Source organism: Lutra lutra, chromosome 13 (genome assembly GCF_902655055.1).
Source record: "Lutra lutra chromosome 13, mLutLut1.2, whole genome shotgun sequence".
Taxonomy (NCBI): domain Eukaryota; kingdom Metazoa; phylum Chordata; class Mammalia; order Carnivora; family Mustelidae; genus Lutra; species Lutra lutra.
In genome coordinates this window covers 23,656,756-23,679,570 of record NC_062290.1, presented here as the reverse complement: position 1 = coordinate 23,679,570, position 22,815 = coordinate 23,656,756, and the positions used below count along the sequence as shown (strand labels likewise).

The window sequence follows — 22,815 nt, the reverse complement described above, 5'->3', positions numbered from 1 at the left end:
GTTCTTTCAGCTAGAAGAACAATCAAAACACCTAAGTCAAAAAGAAGATGTGGCTGCCTTAAAAAAGCAAATTTATGATTTATCAATGGTAAGAATCACCTTTCATTCCCAGAAATACATTTCCTCTTCGACGACTAGACATGATCGTGCTGTTTATCGGTGTTCCGGGGATGGAGAGAAATTAATACTGCAGTGAGAGAAAGCCTTTGATGTACCTTTGACCAAACATGTTATTCAGGCTAATATCCTCAATGATTCCCCACCTGTGGTAAATGCTTTTATTTATTTCTTATTCACAGCAATGGTGGCATGGCCCTTGCACTTCGCATAGTTAACCCTGCATTCCTGCAACTTCAGCTCTGCTCTGTATCCCAGGCTTTGTGGGATGAGGGGATAATTGCCCTTTTCTTCCTCCAGTGTTCCTCTTTCTGTCCCTTTCCCACCTTGATGACCCTGCCTTTGGTCTTTCTGTTGCCAAATTGACAGCCTTTGCATCTGTTTTATCATCATCATTAAGTTGTCTTTATTTTGTTTTTAGGTGGACTCTCGAAAAGTTGAAAGCCACTAGCGAACATTTCCTTTGTTAGGACTAAATATTCTCACTGCCGAGCCCAGAAGTGAGCCAGCTTGCTGCAAGTGCATTTCTTTCTCTCCATTCATTATCCCCACACCACTCAGAAGAGAAGGCCCCTAGCTTCATGGTCAAGTTGCACTGTGCCATCGGTTCCAAATTTTGCCCTATCTTAGTTAAATCTGTATTTGGATCATGACTTTCTTGTAGAGTTGCTAATTTTTCTTGCATTTCCTGGTTGAGTATTTGGTTTCTTGTAAAAGAAACTCTGGCATCTTCAAAATATCATCCATTGATGCCTTCCAACTTCTTATTTATTCTTCCCAATGCGTGGAATTTGTTTTTTCTCCTTGAAAATGTTAATTTTGGAGTCTCCAAAATTTCAGTTCTTATTGGACTGATTGTTTTTTAAACTCACTACCCATACATCATCCTGGAATTTCTGAACATTTTAGGTAGCTGGTGTAGGATTCCTGTGCACCTAGGTAAATACGTCTGTTTACCTTGGGACCTCCTCCCTGAGAGGGTGTCTTCTTAGGAGCTGTGTGTGTGAAGCTGGCTGTTGGAATGGGGGACCCCTTATGACCAGAATGAGTGGGGTATGGATAAGTAGCCTTAGGATACTGTATAGGGGTCATTCATTTCTTTTTCTTTTTAAAGATTTTATTTATTTGTTTGAAAGAGAGAGAGAGCAAGTGGGGGCAGAAGGAGAGGCAGAGAATTTGAAACAGATTCCACGCTGAGCACCGAACCTGAGACGGGGCTCTGTCTCATGACCCTGAAATCAGGACTTGAGCCCAAACCAAGAGTTGGATGCTTAACTGACTGTGGCACCCAGGCACCCACTTCAGTTCTTTTTAAAAAGACAAGCCCTGTCTTACTGCCTTGGGAATTGACTCTGACTATCTGCTATTCTTTGCTAGTGTAAGAGAGGATGGCCCGGGGGCTGCGGGCTGCATGCCTTAATACACAAATTGAATCTGTTTTTAAGCTCCATTTCCACCTGTTGGGGGGTGGGTGCTGCCCCGCTAATTGCCTCCTCCTTTGCTCTATAACAACCTTCCCCACACTTCTACCAGACCTACTGTGCTCCTGCTCTCTTCTCTTTTGTCAGCACATTTCCATCCAGTTTCCATCTTCCAGGAATGTATTTAATTCACTTGAGTGTTGGGGGGGCCCCTCTTGCATTCTTATAACCTGTATTGGTTTATTTCATGGGAATGGGGTCTTCAAAGGGAAAGAAGAGTGTTCAGTCCATCATTTTGTACTGGAAGCCTCCAGTGTTTTTTGTTTTTTTTTTCTTTTTTAAGAAAAACATAGACTTTTTTAAACCACACTATTTTTAAGTGCAAAAATCACAAATGTTAGGTGATAAGATTTATTGTAAAAATTAGCCAGTCTGCCCTGTGATAAATACTGTTAATTCCTCAGCATATTTGTCAGTAGATTCATAGCTCTCATTGAGTAAAACAGATGTTTACATGTTTACTGAGTTAATTTGCCAGTAACATGTTAAAGTACATCATGATCATGTCTTAACTGGAGTTTTTTGGCATCAAATGTCAAACATTAAAAAAAAGAACAATTTCAAAGATTTAGCTTTTTGAGACTTTACTTCTTTATGATATTTTCAAATCACCTTGAATTGGTAACTAGTTCTTCGAACACCCAAGGTTTGAAGGACTGTGGAGGTGTCGGGTGGGGTGTGAGGTTCCATTACGCTTGACTCTCCCGGGTGGAAGATGCCTGAAATCTAATGCTTGTGCTGTTCCTTTCCGTCAGGAAAATCATAAAGTTAAGAAAGATCTTTTAGAAGCACAGACAAACATAGCCTTCCTCCAGAGTGAATTAGATGCTTTGAAAAGTGATTATGCTGATCAGACTCTGAATTCAGAAAGGTATGAAACTTGGCATTTTATTCTTTCATTTGAGCAGGTTGTTTGTCTAGATGGCCGTCCATGTGAATGAAGTCAGCTACGTAATCATAAAGGGTTATTTATTGACCTTGCTGGTATGTTCTTTGCTTTCCAAAGATTTCACTTTCAGTATCCTATTGCCTGGTGATTTTTGCATTTAAAATTTTTTTAACAACAAGATTAATTAGTATAATTATTGACTGCTTTGGAGAGTGCAGGGCTTAATAGATGTTTGAATTACTGGGAACAGAAGAGTATACCTAAAATATTGGCGGTCAGTGCTAAATGAAGTGCGCACACACAGAGGTACATACACACATGTATATGTATGTATGCATTTACATACACATACGTGTATATATATATGCAATTTCCTATGTATCTGTATATATCTATATACCCATATATGTCCATATATATGGATACTTACGTGGGTATTTGCATTCACAGATTTGCATACAAATGCATATATGGAGATATAGACATCCACAATACATGCATGTGTGTGTGTATGTGTCTCTATAAACTTGTACACTTGGGGAAAATGTCATGCTTTTTGTTTTATTTTCTTGCAAACTTTAATCACAATTAAGGTCCTGTAATGGTCAGCAGTGAAACATTTAAGTACTTATTGTATACAGGTTCTTGACTTATAGAAGGAGTAATTAGTATGGAATATATGAGAAAAAGAAAAGCAAAGATGTGTTCTCTGCTGTATGAGAAGTTCAGGTTCTTTGAGAAGCCACAAAGCTGAAAGGTTACGGAGCTTCGTAGGAGCTCAGCAGTGTCAGAAACAATCCCAGCAGCGTTGCTGGTTGGGTCCATTGCCATGTGATGGTAGATAAAGTGTCCTTCTTATTCAGAAGAGGTGAAGAGATATATTAGAGAGGAGACGCTTGAGGTCCGCTTGGGAGGAGCTGGCCTGTGCTGATCAGGGTGGGGGGAATCAGGGGCAATGTCAGTGAGGTTACACAGCCGGCTCTGCCATCTGGCAGGCACTGTGCATAGGACCTTCCTAGCATTAACTCTTGCAATCCGTAGAATGTCCTATGGGATACAGACTTTTAGTCTCTCCGTTTCAGAGACTCTTAAGAGTCTCAGAGTTGTTCTAAGTGAGCAGTAAGCAAGGCAGAGGTCAGAAGAGAGGGACAGGTAAGACTGGCTTGGGGAACAGTACTCAGACCTCTGGATAGGGAAAGGTATTTCGAATGGGAGAGTAAAAGTTAAACAAAATCTAAAAATTTAAAAGCCAGTTTAAGGCTATAATGCAAGGGCCCAGCATTTTTGGCTAAGGAGCTTGAGTTCCTGTTGTAAATTGGGAACCTTTTATTTTATTTTATTTTATTAAAGATCTTATTTACGTATTTGATAGAGAGAGAGTGAGAGAGAGAACACAAACAGGGGGAGTTGAAGAGGGAGAAGCAGGCTTCCCAGCAGAGCAGGGAGCCCAATGTGGCGCTCGATTCCAGGATCCTAGGATCATGACCTGAGCCAAAGGCAGACGCTTAATGACTGAGCCACCCAGGCAGCCCAGGAACCTTTTAGTTTTATTATCAAGAGAGAGAGTGTGGACAGGTTATTGTGGATGACAGTTGAGAGCCTGAGAGTCTTTGAAAGCTAGTGATGGGGTTTGTCTGCTTAGAAATGAGGCTGGCGGGGGCACCTGGGTGGCTCAGTGGGTTAAAGCCTCTGCCTTCGGCTCAGGTCATGATCCCAGGGTCCTGGGATTGAGCCCCACATCAGGCTCTCTGCTCAGTGGCAAGCCTGCTTCCCTTCTTCTCTCTCTGCCTGCCTCTCTGCTTACTTGTGATCTCTGTCTGTCTAATAAATAAAAAATCTTTAAAAAAGTAATTAAAAAATAAAATAAAATAAAAAATAAAAAAAAAAAAAAAGAAATGAGGTTGGGGCCAAATAGGGGCTGGTGGTGAGTGACTGAAGTTCTCAGGGGACATTACCAAGAGGAGGCCAGAGCTTTGTAATAAAGCAACAGGAATCACTGAGCATGGTTTTATGACAGATGGAGAGAGCCTGGTCCTGTGGACTTCTCTTTGGTTTACGGTGAGGAGGGGAAAGCCAGGCAGGGAAAGGAGAAGGAATCACAAGGAAGGAGAAGAATAGCTGGGCTGGGATTGTGTTAAAGCAGAGAAAGAGCAGGGGAGGGTCAAAGTAGAGAGAGAAGGCTGGGTTGAAGGGACTGGTAATGAGTGCCTGGGGAGAGGGGGTTTAGCAGAAGGTGAAGGGTCATGGTCCTGTGAGGAATGGAGCTGGCTTTGGGAGGGAGAACAAGACCTCGCACAGGAAGCAGAGGGGGGATATGCAGGTGTGTGGGGCTGCTGACCACACAGAGGGACTGAACAATAGAAAACCATGGCCAAGGACACAGATCTTTGAGAAAGGTGAAGGAGTTCTGGAGGATAGGTGTAAGGCAGGACTGCATACCTAATTCTGGTTCAAACATAAAATATGGTTTTACAGGGATCTGGAAATAATCCGAGAGTACACAGAAGATCGAAATAGCCTTGAGAGGCAAATTGAAATACTCCAGTAAGTTCTCATATAAAACGCTCATTACATTTACATTTTCCTAATGTTTTGTGAATGAGACATGTGCCCCATGTCACACGAGTGGTCATATTCTCAAAACTCGGTTTGCAGGTCCATGTGGGTTTCTTCTCGCTGTGGTGCATTCAGCACTTGCCCTTCCCCTGCTTTTAATCCTAAATAAACTATTCAAATCCAGGGACTAGAGTATAATTCTCGCCCGTCAGGTGAGATGATGTTACACCTCTATAATGACTCAGGGCTCAGACCTCAGCGGCTGTCTCTGCAGCTCAGCACACCGGGAGGCTGTCAGGAATCTCCCGTTCGCTCACGTCAGAGCACCGGACACCCACGATCATTCCTGCCCAACATATTGTTCGTGGTGAGACGGCTATTTTTCTTAGTTTTGTTTTTTTTTTTAACCCTACTGGAAATATTACACCTGCTTATCAACTTCACACCCACGTTACCATAATTCCAGCCTCTGAGGGCCTTCCCCGTAAGACCCCCCACTCCACTACCTCAGCGTTCTCTTCTACCCATGTAAGTTCTGGTTTGTCTCCCCAGATGAAGGAGGACCAGACTTGGCAAGTTTGTTTTCCCCATTTTGAATGATTGTTAAGTCTCACTTGTGGCAGTTACAGAGTTGACATGTTACAGTGATCCTGCTCATTCATTTATTCATTTGTCCAGCAGACTTTATTCAACACCTTTTATGGGTCAGGTATGCCAGGAACTGAGCATAGAATGGCAAGTAAAAAGAAAAGAAAAATGTCTCTCTGTCTCTTTATGGGGCTCATCTAAGGGAAGAAGATGGAAACAGATGGCTTATTATAGAAATAAACATTAAAATGCCGAAGAAGTGGTATGGGGGAAAGGGATGCGCCTACTGGGGGCATATAGTGCAGAGCTTCCTCCTAACCAGGAAGGTCCAGGAAGTGTTCTGGCGGATGCAGCAACTGAGCTGAGATCTGAAGGATGGATCAGCCTTCAGTAGAGACAAACTAGCCACTCTCAGGCGGAGGCTCTGTTATTTTCCTCAGTTTTTAGAAGAGGTTGCTGCCGCTCTGACAGGTCAGATGACTCCCATCAATGATATGGAAGGTACATGCCTGCATGCAATTTGAACCCAGAGTCAACATCAGAACATTTCATCGGTTCCTGACAGTGCCCAGTGGGCAGCATCAGGCCACGGGGAAGACATGGGAGTAGCTGGGAGAAAGAAGTGTGACATAACACATTGCAACTACGCCTGGCTGGGACATGTGCACAGGGACAGAGAGCAGCACATGGGGCCACCTGGGTCCAGGCATTTAGGAAACAGAGACCATCAAGAAACCTATTTACAGTGCGAAGCTACCTGAGGGAACAGTGGGTTCCAACAGCATAGCTAATTCCTGAAATGCCATGAGACCTTTAAAAGAGAGGTAATCCATCAGTTAAGTTGTAGTTCTAGTAGTGAATTATGATCTCAGTTTATGAGGTTTGAAGAGGAGTGGTAGAAAGTTGCAAGAGGTTATAAGTAACTCAGTGTTCTGAACTTCGCAGCCTGTGAAGAAGTTGGCTTTTACCCCAACCTCCCTTATCTGTTTGTTTGTTTATTTGCTGTGTAGAACAGCTAACCGGAAGTTACATGACAGTAATGATGGCCTTAGGAGCGCCCTTGAAAACAGTTACAGCAAGTTCAACAGATCTTGGGTATGTAGTAGAATTTTATAATATATTCTCTTCTTTCTTATAGTAGTGTTTTGATGAAGATCATGTATTTTCTTAAAGGGGGAGCTTACAAAAATGCAAAACTATTCCATTTAAATAGAGGAGGCAACATTTTCCCAAATTAAAGAATATGTTACCCTTCTGCCAAGATAAATGCCTGGATGTTCACCAACTGTCTGTTAGCTGTTCAAGGAAACCAGAGAAAGAAGTGTAAGGTGTGACCTGGGTCCTGGAAGGGTTTCTAGTGTAGTACAGAGTTCAGATGTGCATGGATAGCAATGATAGAAGAAAAAATGGGAAATCTTATCAAAGTAGGAAGAAAATACTTCCCATTTCAGAGGAGGGAGAAGGTGGTTCTGGCTGAGGAATGTGTTTAGACACACTGAGTATTCTTTAGGTTGTGAGATGATCAGAGTGGGGGCCTTCGATTTAAAACCCTGCTACAGAAACAAGCTAAGCCCGTCTTGGAATTTTGAGGAAATTTCCCTGACTACGTGTGTCAGAAATCCTCTTCTCCCACTTTTGGGGGTCAGCTTCAAGTTTAGGGTTCCTTTGCCTTAGCTTTAGGCCTTAGCCTTTAGCTCAGTCACTGAGCCAAATTATGGTTTGAGAAGAGACAAATCCAAAGACGTTGCTATTGCGGAGTCCTAGACAACGCAGGCAACCAGGATGCCCTTTATGGCTGACGCAGTGGGATTTGAATCTAAGATACAATGCAGAGAGAGTACTACAGGAGTTATCTTGGTGGTTTACTCATGTAGGGTAACAAACTTTTAATTACATTAGAAGTTAATTAGTGTGTTATATATATGTGTATATGTATTATGTGTTTATGGAATAACAAAATGTTGCTTATATATTTTATGTATTTCAGCGCATAAGTAATATATCACCAGGGAATACAATTTCTAGGAGCAGTCCCAAATTTAATGGTCATTCTCCTCATCCTCTGGGCTATGACAGGTATGGTAACACCTACTTACTTTTCCTTTGAATTCTGGATCAGAGTGAAAAGGAAAGTAAATTTCCTTAGAGGGTAATTAAAACAGTAGAATCTACTTTGGGCGCTAATTTCTATTTTCTGCTATCTTATTTAAAATTTCTGAAACCTGTAAAGATTCAAAGTAGAAATGTTTCAGAGAGGGCAAAGTGATTTCCTTAAGACATTGTTATGACTTGATTTTATGTATGCTTCCCCTGACCTCGTTCTCTCATTACATCTTGTTCCTGAGAAGTGAACTCTGAAAACTCTTAGAGGGAAACAAGCAGAACTATAGTGTTGGATGTTGCCATATACGTGGGATAAGATGTTGAGACTCTTGGCATGATCTGCAAATGTTTAATAGCTCAGCATAATATTATGTAAGCTGTGTTCGAGGAAACTTTCAAAAACAGAAACATGACTAGCAGACATTTGTGAGCTCTTGTATTGAAAGAGTCAGAGAGATTTAACAGAAGTGAGAATTTAGCTCTATTTTAAATCAAATGAAGTGATATATTGGTCCTATGTAACCTGAGATCTGGCGACAAGGACTGAAAGATTACATGTGTGTACTTGTGTGTATAAATAAATATATCCATTGTTATTAGTTAAAAAGTTAAATTTGGGGGATATCAAACCTTGAAAGTAGAAGTTAAGGCATAAGCTTTGAACTTCTAGCTCTCCATTTCCAGTGCAACTTTCCAATTCCTATTCATTCCCTTTGCATTTGAGAACTTCTGTTCTAAAGAATAAAAATGTATTGAGAGTTAAGATGGCAGAGCAGTAGGGGGACCCTATGCTTGCCTTGTCCCTCAAACACAGCTAGATAAATATCAGATCTTCCAAATACTCAAGAATAGATCTGAATTCTGAGAGAACAAAATGCAGAACTAGAGGAAGAAAAGAAGCTACACTGTGGTAGGTAGGAGGTGCAGAGGCATGGTTCTGGAGATCTTTCCACAGAAACCTGGCAGGCCAGTGGAGAGTGGTATGATATATTCAACATGCTGGGAAAAATATGCAGCCAAGAATACTTTATCCAGCAAGGCTAGCATTCAAAGTAGAAGGAGAGATAAAAAGTTTCCCAGACAAACAAAAACCAAAGGAGTTCCTGACCACAAAATCAGCCCTGTAAGAAATACTAAAGGGGACCCTCTCTGTGGGACAGAAAGACCAAAAGTAACAAAGACTAGAAAGGAAGAGAGAATCTCCAGAAGCAGCAAATTTACAGGAATACAATGGCATTAAATTCTTATCTATCAATAATAACTCTGAATGTAAATGAATGAAATGCTCCAGTCAAAAGATATAGGGTATCAGAAGAGATAAAAAAAACCAAGACCTATCTATATGCTCCTTCCAAGGAACACATTTTAGACCTAAAGTCCCCTCCAGAGTGAAAATGAGGGGATGGAGAACCACCTATCATGCTAATGGACATCAAAAGAAAGCTGGAGTAGCCATACTTATATCAGATATGATATCAGACTTATATCAGATATGATAGATATTAAACCAAAATATGATATCAGACTTAGATATGATAGATATTAAACCAAAGACTATTAGTTTTTTAAAGACTATTAAACCAAAGAGATGAAGAAGGGCACTCTATCATAATTAAGGGGTCTATCCAACAAGAAGATCCAACAATTGTAAATATTTATGCCCCCAACTTAGGAGCACCCAAATATATGACTCAATTAATAACAAACATAAAGAAACTCATTGATAAGAATATAGTAAAAGTAGGGAATGCTAAAACAATCCTTATGCAGCAATGGACAGATCATCTAAGCAGAAAATCAACATGGAAACAGTGGTTTTGAATGACACACTGGACCAGATGGACTTAAGAGATATACTCAGAACAGTTCATCATAAAGCAGGATAATATATATTCTTTTCAAGTGCCAATGGAACATTCTCCAGAATAGATCACATACTGGGTCACAAATCAGGCCTCAACAAGTACAAAAGGATTGAGATCATACCATTCATATTTTCAGACCACCATGCTATATCAACTTGAAGTCAACCACAAGAAAAAACCTGGAAAGATCACAAAGATCAGGAAATTAAAGAAGACATTTAAAAATGCATGGAAGCAACTGAAAATGAAAACATGTTAGTCTAAAACCTTTGAGATACAGCAAAAGTAGTCATAAGAGGGAAGTAAATAGCAATACAGGCCTACCTCAAGAAGCAAGAAAAGTTCCAAATACACAATCCAATCTTACTCCTAAAGGAGCTAGAAAAGAAACAGTTAATAAAGCCTAAAGCCAGAAGAAAAGGGGAAATAATAAAGATTAGAGCAGAAATAAACAATATGAAACAAATAAAAAACAATAGAACAGATCATTGAAACTAATAGCTAGTTCTTTGAAAGAATTAATAAAACTGATAAACTCCTATCCAGACTTATCAAAAAAAAGGAGAAAGGATAAATTAAATCATGAAAAAAAGAGGAGAGATCACAACTAATACCACAGAAATAGAAATAATTATAAGACAATATTGTGTATTATATATTACATGCCAACAAATTGGGCAATCTCGAAAAAATGGATAAATTCCTAGAAACATACAAACTACCAAAACTGAAACAGGAAGAAATAGAAAATTTGAACAGACCCATAACCAGGAAAGAAATTGAACCAGTAATTAAAAACTTCCCAACAAACAAAAGCCCAGGGCCAAATGGCTTCCCAGGGAAAGGGTTTTGCCAGACGTTTAAAGAAGAGTTAATACCTATTCTTCACAAACTGTTCCATAAAATAGAAATTGAAGAAAAACTCCAAACTAATTCTACAAGACCAGTATTACCTTGATCCCAAAACCAGACAAAGACCCCCCTAAAGAGAAGAATTACAGGCCAATCAATATCCCTGATGAACGCAGATGCAAAAATTCTCAACAAGGTACTAGTAAATTGAATACAACAGCACAGTAAAACAGTTTTTCACCATGATCAAGTGGGATTTATTCCTGGACTGCAGAAGTGGTTCAATATTCATAAATCAATCAGTTGATAAAAGAAAGGATAAGAATTATAGGATCCCTTCAATAGATGCCAAAAAAAGCATTGGATTAAATACAGTATACATTCTTGATAAAAACCCTCAACAAAGTAGGGATATATAGAACACACCTCAACATCATAAAGGTCATATATGAAAGACCCACAGCTGATATCATCCTCAAAGGGGAAAAACTGAGAGCTTTCCCTCTATGGTCAGGTATAAGACAGGGATGTCCATTCTCACAGTTGTTATTTAACATAGTACTGGAAGTCCTGGCCTCAGCAGTCAGACAACAAAAAGAAAAGGCACCCAAATCAATAAGTAAGAAGTAAACTTTCACATTCACAGATAACATGGTACTTTAACTAAAAAAATTACTAGAAACAGTAATGTGAATTCAGCAAAGTCACAGGAAATAAAATCAATGTATAGAAATCTGTTGTATTTCTATACACCAATAATGAAACATCAGAAAGAGAAGTCAAGGGATAGATCCCATTTACCATTGTACCAAAACCATAAGTTACCTATGAATAAACCTAACCAAAGAGGTAAAAGATCTGTACTCTGAACACTATAGAACACTTATAAAATATATTGAGGAAAGCACAAAGAGATGGAAAAATATTCCATGCTCATGGATTGGAAGAACAAATATTGTTAAAATGTCTATGCTACCCAAAGCAATCTACACATTCAGTACAATCCCTATCCAAATATCACCAGCATTTTTCACAGAACTAGAACAAACAGCCTTAAAATTTGTATGCAAAGAGAAAACACCTCAAATAGTCAAATGTCGTGAAAAAGAAAAGCAAAGGGATGCCTGGGTGGCTCAGTCAGTTAACTGTCTGCCTTGGCTCAGGTCACGATCCCGGGATCCTGGGATTGAGCCCCGGGTTGGGCTTCCTGCTCAGTGGAGAGTCCACATGTCCCTCTCCCTTTGCCCCTCCCCCACCATGCTCACATGATCTTTCTCACTTTTGTGCACTCTCTCTCAAACAAATAAACAAAATCTTAAAAAAAAAAAAAAAAAAAAAAAAAGAAGAAGGAGAAGAAGAAAACCAAAGCTGAAGGCATCGCAATTCTGGACTTCAAGCTCTATTACAAAGTTGTCATCATCAAGATAGTATGGTACTGGCACAAAAGCAGACCCATAGATCAACGGAGAAGAGTAGAAAATCCAGAAACAGACCCACAACTATGTGGTCAACTAATCTTTGACAAAGCAGGAAAGAATGTCCGCTGGAAAAAAGTCTCTTCAACCAATGGTGTTGGGAAAACTGAACAGCCACATGCCGAAGAATGAAACTGGACCATTTCCTGACACCACACACAAAAATAGACTCAAAATGGATGAAAGACCTGAATGTGAGATAGGAAACCATCAAAATCCTAGAGGAGAACACAGGCAGAAACCTTTTAAATCTTAGCCATGGCAGCTTCTAACTAGACACATCTTCAGAGGCAAGAGAAACAAAAGCAAAAATGAACTATTGGGACTTTATCAAGATAAAAAGTTTCTACACAGCAAAGGAAACAGTCAACACAACTAAAAGGCAAGTGACATAATGGGAGAAGATATTTGCAAATGACATATCTGATAAGGGATTAGTATCCAAAATCTATAAGGAACTTAATCAAACTCAACACCCAAAAATAAATAATCCAGTTAAGAAATGGGCAGAAGTCATGAATAGACTTTTTTCCAAAGAAGACATACAAAATGGCTAACAGACACATGAAAAGTTGCTCAAGATCATTTATTATCAGGGAATTACAAATCAAAACCATGATGAGATACCACCTCACACCTGTCAGAATGGCTGAAACTAACAGCACAGGAAACAAATGTTGGTGAGGATGTGGAGAAAGAGGAACCGTCTTACACTGTTGCTGGGAATGCAAACTGGGACAGCCCCTGTGGAAAACAGTATGGAGGGTCCTCAAAAAGTCACAACAGAATTACCCTGTTACCCAGCAATTACATTACTAGGTATTTACCCAAAGGATACAAAAATACTGATTTGAAGGGGTGGGGGCACATGCTCCCCAATGTTTATAGCAGCATTATCAATAATAGCCAAATTATAGAAAGAGCCCAAATGTCTGTCAACTGATGAATGGAAAAAGAAGAGGTGGTATATATATATACATGAAATATTGGTCATCAGAAGGAATGGAATCTTGTCATTTGCTGCAATGGTGATGGAACTAGAGTGTATTGTGCTAAGCAAAATAACTCAGAAAGACAAATACCATATGATTTCACTCATATGTGGAATTTAAGAAACAAACCAGAAGAACATAGGGGAAGAAAAACAAAAGAGAGAGGAAAGCAAATCATAAAAGACTCAACTACAGAGAGCAAACTGAGGGTTGATGGAAAACAGTAGGGGATGAACTAAATGGATGATGGGTATTAAGGAGGGCACTTGCTATAAATAGCACTGGGTATTACATGTAAGTAATGAATCACTAAATTCTACTCCTGAAACCAATTGTACCATAGATATATGGTAGATACTAACTAAAATTTAAATAAAAACTTTAAATCAACAAAAAAATAAAGAATAATGTTCTTAACTATCCTGGCAATAGCAAAATGGTCAGGAAGGTTTATTACCAGGGCTTATTGGTGATCACATTTAGGAAAATGCTATACAGATATCAGATGTTTTTTATTGTCACTGATTTGTGAAATAACAAATGTTGATGCTTTGTAGACATGTAGGCAGCTCAGTTGCTCTGTTATTGAGAAAAATACATTACTTTTAAAAAACTGTGTGGGTGCAGTGTGATTTTTCTGGACTGATATTTAAGACCAATTATAAGCACATAGGAGAAAAGATACACTACTGAAAATTATTTCAGAAATTTTACCAAGGTTCATATTGGAAAAGATTACACACCATGAATAAGGCTCATTGGTACTGGATTAAGAACTCCTCAAGAGTAGGTTCTAAGGGACAAAGTCAATACATGCCAGTGGCTCAGAGAGACAAGAGTAGAGCACTCTTCTCATCACCCTGAATAATAACAAGTGGGCCACAAGGGTCTGGACTGATGTCCTCTTTGGAAGGTCATTATTTTAATACCGCAAGTTTAATATCAGAAGTTTTTGATGCTAATATAAAAACTTAAAAGTATGTTTTAAATTTAATTTTGTTGCTTTTGTGATCTTACTGGATTTTAACTTGTATACTTATTTTAGTTTTATGTTTTTCTAAGATTTGTAACAAAAATATAGCTTGTTCTATATTTGTACATACTTATGAAAATATTTTTTGGACAGGTAAGAATAGTTTACTTTTTTAAAGGGTATATATATGTTGACTTTGAGAAAATCTGATCTGTACCTATATTTTAAATTTGGAGTCTAGATATTCATGAAAGTGATTTCTCAATTCTGTATATCACTTCTTCCCTTCTTCTCAAAAATCTGAATGTTTTTTTAAAAAGTTGATTAATAATGATAAGGAGCTGAAGTAGTTTGTACTATATTATAATGAGAATGGTTTTCTTAGGTTCCTTATAGTGTGGCTAAAAGTTTTAGAAGGATAATTTCATAAATGATGAAACAACAAAAAAGTGTATGTATGCACATAGACACACAGAGCTAGCTAGTTAACAGTATGGTCTGAATATGTGCCCCCAGGATAAAGACTTTGTAATTAAGTAACATATTTAAGGAGGGTTTGGTAGTTCTTACTTTTTTAGTTAATTTTAAGCATTTGCTAATAGTACTAAAATCGTTTTTTATAAAGATTTATTTATTTTGGGGAGAGAGCACATGAGCGGGAGGGGAAGAGGGAGAGGGAGAGAGAGCTTCAAGCAGACTCAGAGCTGAGCATGGAGCCCAACATGGGACTCCATCTCACAACACTGAGATCATGACGTGAGCTGAAACCAACAGTCTGACACTTAGCCGACTGCGCTACCCAGGCACCCTGGCTCCAAAATATTTTTGACTTCTCAGACTTATGTCACTTATACTTATTTATATTGAGATCACCCTCTGTTTTCTGAACATATTCGTCTCTTACTGTTTTAATTGGTGATCACATGTACTCTGTGTACTATGTGGACTATGTACTCTGCCCATTTCCTTCTGATGAGACAGTGTTTGCCAAGTGACCCAAGATGGTGCTCCAGTGTAATGGAGACTAAACAGGCTGTGGCCCTTGTTTTTCTTCTTTTCTTTTCTTTTTTCCTTTCCTCTCCTCTCCTCTCCTCTCCTCTCCTCTCCCCTTCCCTCTCCTTCCTTCCTTCATTCCTTCCTTCCTTCCTTCCTTCCTGTTCTTTTTGTTCCTCCTCCCTCTCCCTTTCTTCTTCTTTTTCTTCTTCTTCTTCTTCTTCTTCTTCCTTCTTCCTTCTTTCTTCTTTCTTCTTTCTTCTTTTATCTGACTCATGATGGGGGGGAGTGACAGAGAGAGAGAGACTCTCAAGCAACCTCCACCCTGAGCACAGAGCCCGATGTGGGGCTCAATCTCAATTTCCATGAGATCATAACCTGAGCCAAAATCAAGAGTCTGACACTTAACTGACTGAGCCATGCATGTGCCCCATTATTTCAGTATAAACAGGTTTTTTGGAAAATCAAATGGAAAAGCAAAAGTAAATGGGAAAATAATGTGGTTTCTTTTGATTCTTTTGTTGGATGTTAATTTCTCCCTCACTTATAAGATGTTAGAGTTTCACAAATGGAAACATCCATAGAAGCCAGTGGTTCCAGCCTTTATCTGGGAGACCTCCCTGTGAAACGTCTTCTACAAGCGTCTTACTAGACTATGTATCAACACCTAGTGGCAGAAAACTCCCTGTGTCATATTCTGGTACCACACCTTTCTAATTGCCTGTCATTTTTACCATGTTGATTAGAAACATGACTCCCGGGATGCCTGGGTGGCTCAATGGGTTAAAGCCTCTGCCTTCAGCTCAGGTCATGATCCCAGGGTCCTGGGACTGAGCCCCTCATTGGGCTCTCTGCTCAGCAGGGAGCCTGCTTCCCTTCCTCTCTCTCTGCCTGCCTCTCTGGCTACTTGTGATCTCTCTTTGTCAAATAAATAAAATCTTAAAAAAAAAAAAAGAAATATGACTCCTAGAAAACTTTATCAGTTGGCCCTTATTTTGTCTTGTGCAACCTAGGAGAATGTATTCTTCATCTTCATGTGTCAGCTTCTCTGAGGATTTGAAGAGGGACACTGATAAGACTGAAGTTGAGCTCATGGCACAGTTTCTTGTGTCTGAGGGTTTTGAGTCTCACGGTCATCATGGTTACATTTCCCATCTAGGTTGTCAGCATCTCTTTTAAAAAGTAGAGCTGTTATCCAGAAATGGACGAGCTATTTGGAGTATGGTCTGACCACATTAGAGTAAAAAGGTTCACATGTCCTGCATACATTCTTCTTAACTTGAGATTGCATTTATGCTCTGGACACTGCAATTCCTTTCTTATTAGGAAATACAGAATGTGATTTTTAAAAATGGCTTCATTTTTATTAAATATTAGACTTGAGTGTCTTTATCTTAATTGATTGTTGCATAGAATGAGCTGGTGTTGCTCTGAATATTATGTTTCCCCTGATGCATAGTCATGGACTACATTGTGATTCTTGGCAAAAGGGAGGGTTGTTGGTCTTCTTGAGTCCATTGCTGTGTAGTCCCGAGTTTTGTGAACTCTTGGGTAGAGCTGTCTTCTCCTTTATCACCAGGTCATCCCGCTCCTCCTACGTGGATGAGGACTGTGACTCATTGGCCCTCTGTGACCCTATGCAGAGGATGAATTGTGAGGTGGACAGCCTTCCCGAGAGCTGCTTTGACAGCGGCTTGTCTACCCTGAGAGACTCCAATGAATATGACTCAGAGGTGGAATACAGGCACCAGAGGGCACCTCAGAGGTCACACGGCACGCAGGAGAACTTTGGCGGTGATGCTTCAGACGTAGATGTAAGCCCCAGAAATCACTGTATCCTGGGCCGTACCTTCAATAGAAATCTATCACCCTGTTTGACTTGTATCTGTCATGGGAATACGACTTAAAGGTTATAAATATGAAACATAGTCAGTAGAATGTATTTTTCTTCATCAGGGTAGGGAGAATTTTTCACAGATTACCATTTGGGGCTACTCTGTTCCATAACAGAACTGACTATAGATTCATCTGCATATTTTTCTTCTCTTTAATCCATAATATATATGTGTAATGAGAGACTTTGTTTTTTAATGGCTGACTAAAAAAAATAATAATAACAAAAACCAGGTTCCTGATATAAGGGATGAAGAGACGTTTGGTGCCGAAGGTGTGGCTGCCATCTTAGACTGGAATCCCCAGGGGTCCACTAGTGAGGGCAGCGTCGTCAGTTCTTCAAGAAAGCCCATCTCAGCTCTGTCACCACAGGTAGGTAGTTTCTGGGATATTTTATTCATGAATACTGTGAATTTTCGGTGCCTTATAACTTATTAGGAAGACAACTGGCCCGACCTTTGTCACCCACTGAGGCTTTGTCCCCCTAGACAGACATGGTGGATGGCGACCATAAATCTTCCAGCTCACAGAAGGCTTACAAGATTGTGCTTGCTGGGGATGCTGCAGTGGGGAAGTCTAGTTTCCTCATGAGGCTCTGCAAGAATGAATTTCGAGGAAATACAAGTGCCACCCTGGGTATGGTTCCTTCTCCAGTTGGTAATGGGGAAATGACCTTCTTTTAGCTTGATTTTATTTTCCATAGAAACTATATACACAGATCTCTCTGTATACATATATAATATATAGGTGTGTGTGTGTGTGTGTATCCTTATCTACAGAATGGTCTTCTGTTTTGGTGAAGACCCGACTTTAGGAAAAGAAGACTGACAAAGGACAGAGGTATCCACTTAGCCAGTCAGAGCAGCCAGACCAAGCTTAGAGCCAGAGATGACAGATTCATTTATTCAGCAGACATTTCCTGAGTTCTCCTAGGAGCACGATACTGCTGTAAGTGCTAAGGACACACAATGATCGGAGGCAACTAAATCCCAGCCTGCAAGGAAACTTCACCCCAAAGGACAGCAATGGGTGAAAAAAAGATGAAGTTTGGAGAGAGATGCAGTTTTATACTGGGTGACCAGGGAAAGCTTTTCTGATAAGCTGTCACTTGGCAAAGTGACATTGTTGATGGCCACTTTGTCATGGTCAAAATCATAGCCCGGTGTATGATCCCTTCCCCTCCTTTACAGCGGAATACATGAGTAAGCAGTTCTGAGAACAAGAGAGGAAGTGTCCTGATTTCCCAAATTTGCATACTAATCAGTAAAAGGAGTTGAAGGTTTTCAAATTATCGTTCACCTTTCTTCTTTATCTAAAGAGTTCTTATTTTGATGATGAGAAATATTAGAACAGATTGATTATAGCCTCTTCACAATGGGTGTCTTTGTAAATTCATGGTTCTTCATCATACCCCTAAAGATAACAAATCTGAGAGTTCACTTTGATTTGGTTCCTGAAAAGACCACCGTGTTTTGTTCTGTTGCTCAAGAGCATGGTGTATATGCACACCTCCCACGTATCCACACACAGATACATGCACATGTCCACATGTCCACATGCACACACACATAAACACACAGAGACATACCGACTTCATGTAATCACACGGACAAAGAGAACGTAGATTTTCCTTTTGTCTGTAGCCAAAAGCCTTTCCCAGCTCAGCCAACCTGCAGAGGGTGCTTCTGCGCGCACATGTGTGTTCTGACTTGTAATTAGTGTTTGAAGGTCGCTCTCCTTGAAGGCTGCATTCATCCCTCTCTACCTCATTGAGCTTTGGCTTATTGGCTTTTGTCTTATCTACAGAGGGCTTGAGAGTCAAAACTGGTGAAATTATTTACATCATGGTCCCTACGTTCTCTTGTAATTCCCTTTCAGGAGTCGATTTTCAGATGAAAACTCTCTTTGTGGACGGAGAGCGCACAGTCCTGCAGCTCTGGGATACGGCTGGTCAGGAGAGGCAAGTGCTTCCCACAGCGCTGTGGGCTCACCTTCGGTCTGCATGGACAAGCCTTGTGGGACGCTTGGTGGTTTTTGATGCTCATAATCCTATAATTATAATGCATGTGTAATTACATAGTACGTTAGGATTTGGGGAATGTTTGTATGTCCCCACATTCTTTCCTCCTTCATTTACCTGTCAGTTGTGTGTGGAGGTCTTCAGGCTTCCTCTGAGCCGCTGTTCAGTTGGGAAAAGGAGAGTGCCCTTTCTGAATGAGGGAACGTAGGCAAGGCAGCACTCCTGGAATGCAGCAGTCCTGGAATGAGGAGGCACTTAACCAGGCTCAATAAAAGACAGTAAAGGGAACCTGTCAGCTCCCCTCCATTCAAGGGCAGAGGCACCAATTAAGTAGAAGACTCGTGTCTGGTGACCTTGCCTTCTCCTGCATGCATTGCCGATGACCAGAAGGATCAACTGTAGGTTTTATTCCTGCCTAACTCTTCAGAAATGGCATCTCTCCAGTTGCTCAGCTAGCGAGTATGGGCTGCGTACCCATATGTGCCCGTACCAGGCACCATTTAGGCTCCAAAGATCCAACAGGAAACAGACATGAATCCACAAAAGCTGCTTTTAGGGAGCTTGCATTCTCTAGGACACTGAGACTTTTAATATTTAAAAACATTTGTAGTCGACATGGCCTTTTTAAAGATGCTATCCAGTGTTGCAGTTGGTTTAGAGTTGGGACACACACGCAGGGGTGTGCTCTTGGGCTAGCGAACCGGCCACGTGCCGTGTGTGTAAAGCTGACATGCTGTGGCACTCCGCATCGTTAGGCCCTCTTCCGTGCCACACCCGCCCCCCCAGTGCTCCCTTCCCACCCCCAGACCACAGTGTTCTCTCTCGGGCCTCTCCTTCCCTCCTTCCCTGTGTCCCACACATGGGCTTGGGAGCTTGTTGCTGGGGCTGAAATTTTTAGAAATTATACTCTCAGCCTTGCCCTGGTTATACTTTGGGTTTGCAGATATTCTTGGAGAAATTATTTGGCTCTCGTAGATCATACCCCAAATTATTCTGTTACCCTCCACTGAGTCGTTCCAGCCCTCTGAGGTGGCTCTGTCCCCATGCCAGGTTGCCATGAGATTCTTCTAAATGGAGGCTTATCTTAGAAAAGGAGAAAAAAGTGAGAATGAAAGAGATGAAGAAGGGGTAGCACCTGACCAACAGACTGGTTGAACTGGTATTTACACGCTTTCCTCTTCGCCAGGTTCAGAAGTATCGCCAAGTCTTACTTCAGAAGAGCAGATGGCGTTCTGCTGTTGTATGATGTTACGTGCGAGAAAAGCTTTCTCAATGTTCGAGAATGGGTGGACATGATCGAGGTAAGATATCAAAAACACAGCAACAAACAAAAAACTACACGGGCGTCATGGGCCATCTTAGAAGATGCGGTTTCTCTTCTTTGTTGACATGCGCACCATTAGAGAGCATTGACTGGGTGTGAGGGGGGAGTGTCTCATGGCACTTGGCAGTATTGGTCTCTTCCTCGGTAGCCAGGCGAGTTTCCCCAGAGCCATGGATACCACTGAAGGGAGCTTCTGGGAATAAAACTTCTGGTTTTCTTACAGATAAAATCAGAATCCCTCTGGAAGTAACTGCAAATGTGGGCAACCTGAGAAGCAGCAGCTCGTAATGCCTGGGGTGGTGTGTATGTGACTGGGTGTGCACGGGGCCCCCATGTGTGCCGGATATGAGCATGTGCAAGGCCCAGCTTTGTTAGCACCTGTGTCCTCAACCTTTTCTGGTGGTAATTTGGGTGCCCCTGAAATACCAAGTGGTATCTTTTTTTTTTTTTAGAGCCTCAAAAATCAGTAAAACTTTTTTTTTTTTTTTAACCAAGTGGACATGGTGACAACTGTGCTGCTTTTTTTTGTTCTTGTTGTTAAATGAGTAGTGTCTTTCAACTGAGGAGCTTTCATATCCTTTGGTTTCATGGTAAATAATTTCTAGAAGTAGGAAATTATTTTGACCACACTCAGTGTGCTGCCAATGGGTTATTAATTAACATAAAATTCAGTTCAAGCTGTGGTTCAATATACTCTCTTGGAAAAAAAAAACTAGTGGCTAATAGAATTTTTTCAGTTAAGTGTATTATCTCTAATTTTTAATAGGCATGAAACAGTGCAGCGATGACTAAACAGAGAACTGATTGCTGTATATCAACTTAGCTTCTAGAGTCTTCCATTGGGCCTATTTTATACCCTGTAAGAAAATAGAATTATATTCTCTAACTGAAGAAATGATTTGAGAAATGACAAAGAAATGTGCATTTTGTCCTAGCGGAATATCATGACCTAAAATTATTATAAATATGAGGCAAGTGTGTTGATGTTTATGTAGCATTTTTACTTCACGAAATTTCCACATGTTATATACATCTTTGTAACATATCTGAGGAAAGAAGTAAGAAATGTAATGTTACTCTCATTTTTTATGAGAAACCTGAGTTGGAGAAAGTGTATGACCCTGGTTTGTGGTTATTTAGAGGGGAGGGTTGAAAGGGGCCTTGGATCTCCTGAGTCAGCCCTGGTTGCTGCTGTGATAAAGAGCCAGAGTAAGCAGCAGGTTGAGAAAAGAAGCTTTTGGTGTCCAGAGTGGAGTTCTGAGGTACATTCCATGCACAGAGGAGAAGCGTCTGCTCACGGGAACAGATGGACCTCCCTGGGGTAGAACGATGAGTCCAGAGAATAACATCATCCCAATGGACTCGTACGCACAGAAAATTTAAAATCCACAGCAAAACTTTTTATTGTTAAAACTTTTGGACGTAGTCTGCATTTTAAGTCTTTGCATGATGCACAAGGACTGGCGGCTGAAAGGCAAGGTCACAGTGTTGAAATAGCCGTTAGTGACCACTACAGCTGGTGTGCCAGGACCCCATCATTTGCTATCATTTGCTAATCACCTACACGTGGTAAGTGACCTTTACAGCTCTGTGGATCACCTTTCACAGGGTCTGAAAAGGACAAAAACTATATTCAAGATGAACTCTTTAATTTGTCACAGGGAAAATTAGATACTACTTGGCCTTTGACTTCTACCTTTGGGCAAAAAGGGCATGACAAACCTTTGCCATGGCCCTTTCTAATTGGAGGACATTCTGTGGGGACAGTTTATGTGGCCACTAGAGATACAGGTGGAAACTGAGAGTGTAATTGTTGGGATAGGCCCAAGGGCTGAGGGGTAATGGAATGTCAGTGGTGAATTAATAATTAATACTTTTCAATAAAAACCACTGAGTTACAAAATTGTGCAGTAAAATCATGGGTAAAATTAAATGATGGCCATTTACTTACCTGTCGTGAGTAATGTATTGGTTGAATGCTTGGGTGAACGTTGAATTGAGGAGACACTTGAGACGTGAGATCTCTAACTGACTTTTTCACATTCCAGAGTATTTTGGGAGTCCCTCCTTTGTGCAGGTTCCAGAGCCTGGAATACGCCCATAGTAGGGGAGCTTGTATCCGAGTAGGGGAAACATAAGAAGCAACAAACAAGTAAATAAAATAAATGAAATGATAGAGAATGATAAATATTGTGGACACAAGAAGGCAGAGTAAAGGGCCTGATGGTGTGGTCAGGGCAGCCTCCCTGGAAGGTGCTGTTCGAGACAAGACTGGAAGGAGTTGCCCGTATTTACTGACATAACTTAAGGAAGTCACTTAGATGCTTGGGTTCTTGGCTCACTTAAGTGAGTGTTTGTTGAGCGGCTTCCAAAGTTGCCCCCTTGGAACCTGAACAGTTTGCAGAAGAACATGGTTAATGAACACATTGATGGACAGGGCACCTAGTTTCAGGGACGGCCCTCCATTCCCATCTGCCCTCTGCTGTTACTACACTGTGGTGCCCTTGGTCGGAGAAGAATGGTCTGAAGAGAAGGGAAATCAGCTGTTCTCATTGTTTTCAAGGCTTGTTTCTTGATCCCGTGGCAGGTGTAGCACCAAACCGAAAGCACAACTAGTACCTGGAGGCCTGGCAGAGGGTCACGGTCAGGGCTGCTGCTGCTGCTCTTGCATGGGAACCAGAGCCCGGTTTTTCT

General features: G+C 40.7%; 1 protein-coding gene across 3 annotated transcripts in view; it reads left to right on the top strand.

The window, feature by feature from the left end:
* Positions 1–22,815, top strand: part of LOC125083054 (ras and EF-hand domain-containing protein) — an 89,577-nt gene that overhangs the window by 53,665 nt on the left and 13,097 nt on the right. For all 3 annotated transcript variants that reach the window (XR_007122160.1, XM_047698968.1, XM_047698967.1), the window contains exons 5-14: positions 11–88; positions 2,354–2,469; positions 4,963–5,031; positions 6,642–6,726; positions 7,619–7,707; positions 16,464–16,698; positions 17,012–17,149; positions 17,266–17,413; positions 18,656–18,737; positions 19,984–20,098. Coding sequence is in view for 2 of the 3 variants with exons in the window: in XM_047698968.1 (XP_047554924.1) it covers positions 11–88; positions 2,354–2,469; positions 4,963–5,031; positions 6,642–6,726; positions 7,619–7,707; positions 16,464–16,698; positions 17,012–17,149; positions 17,266–17,413; positions 18,656–18,737; positions 19,984–20,098 (1,155 nt within the window). In the remaining variant the exon portion in view is untranslated. The remainder of the gene's footprint in view (positions 1–10; positions 89–2,353; positions 2,470–4,962; positions 5,032–6,641; positions 6,727–7,618; positions 7,708–16,463; positions 16,699–17,011; positions 17,150–17,265; positions 17,414–18,655; positions 18,738–19,983; positions 20,099–22,815) is intronic.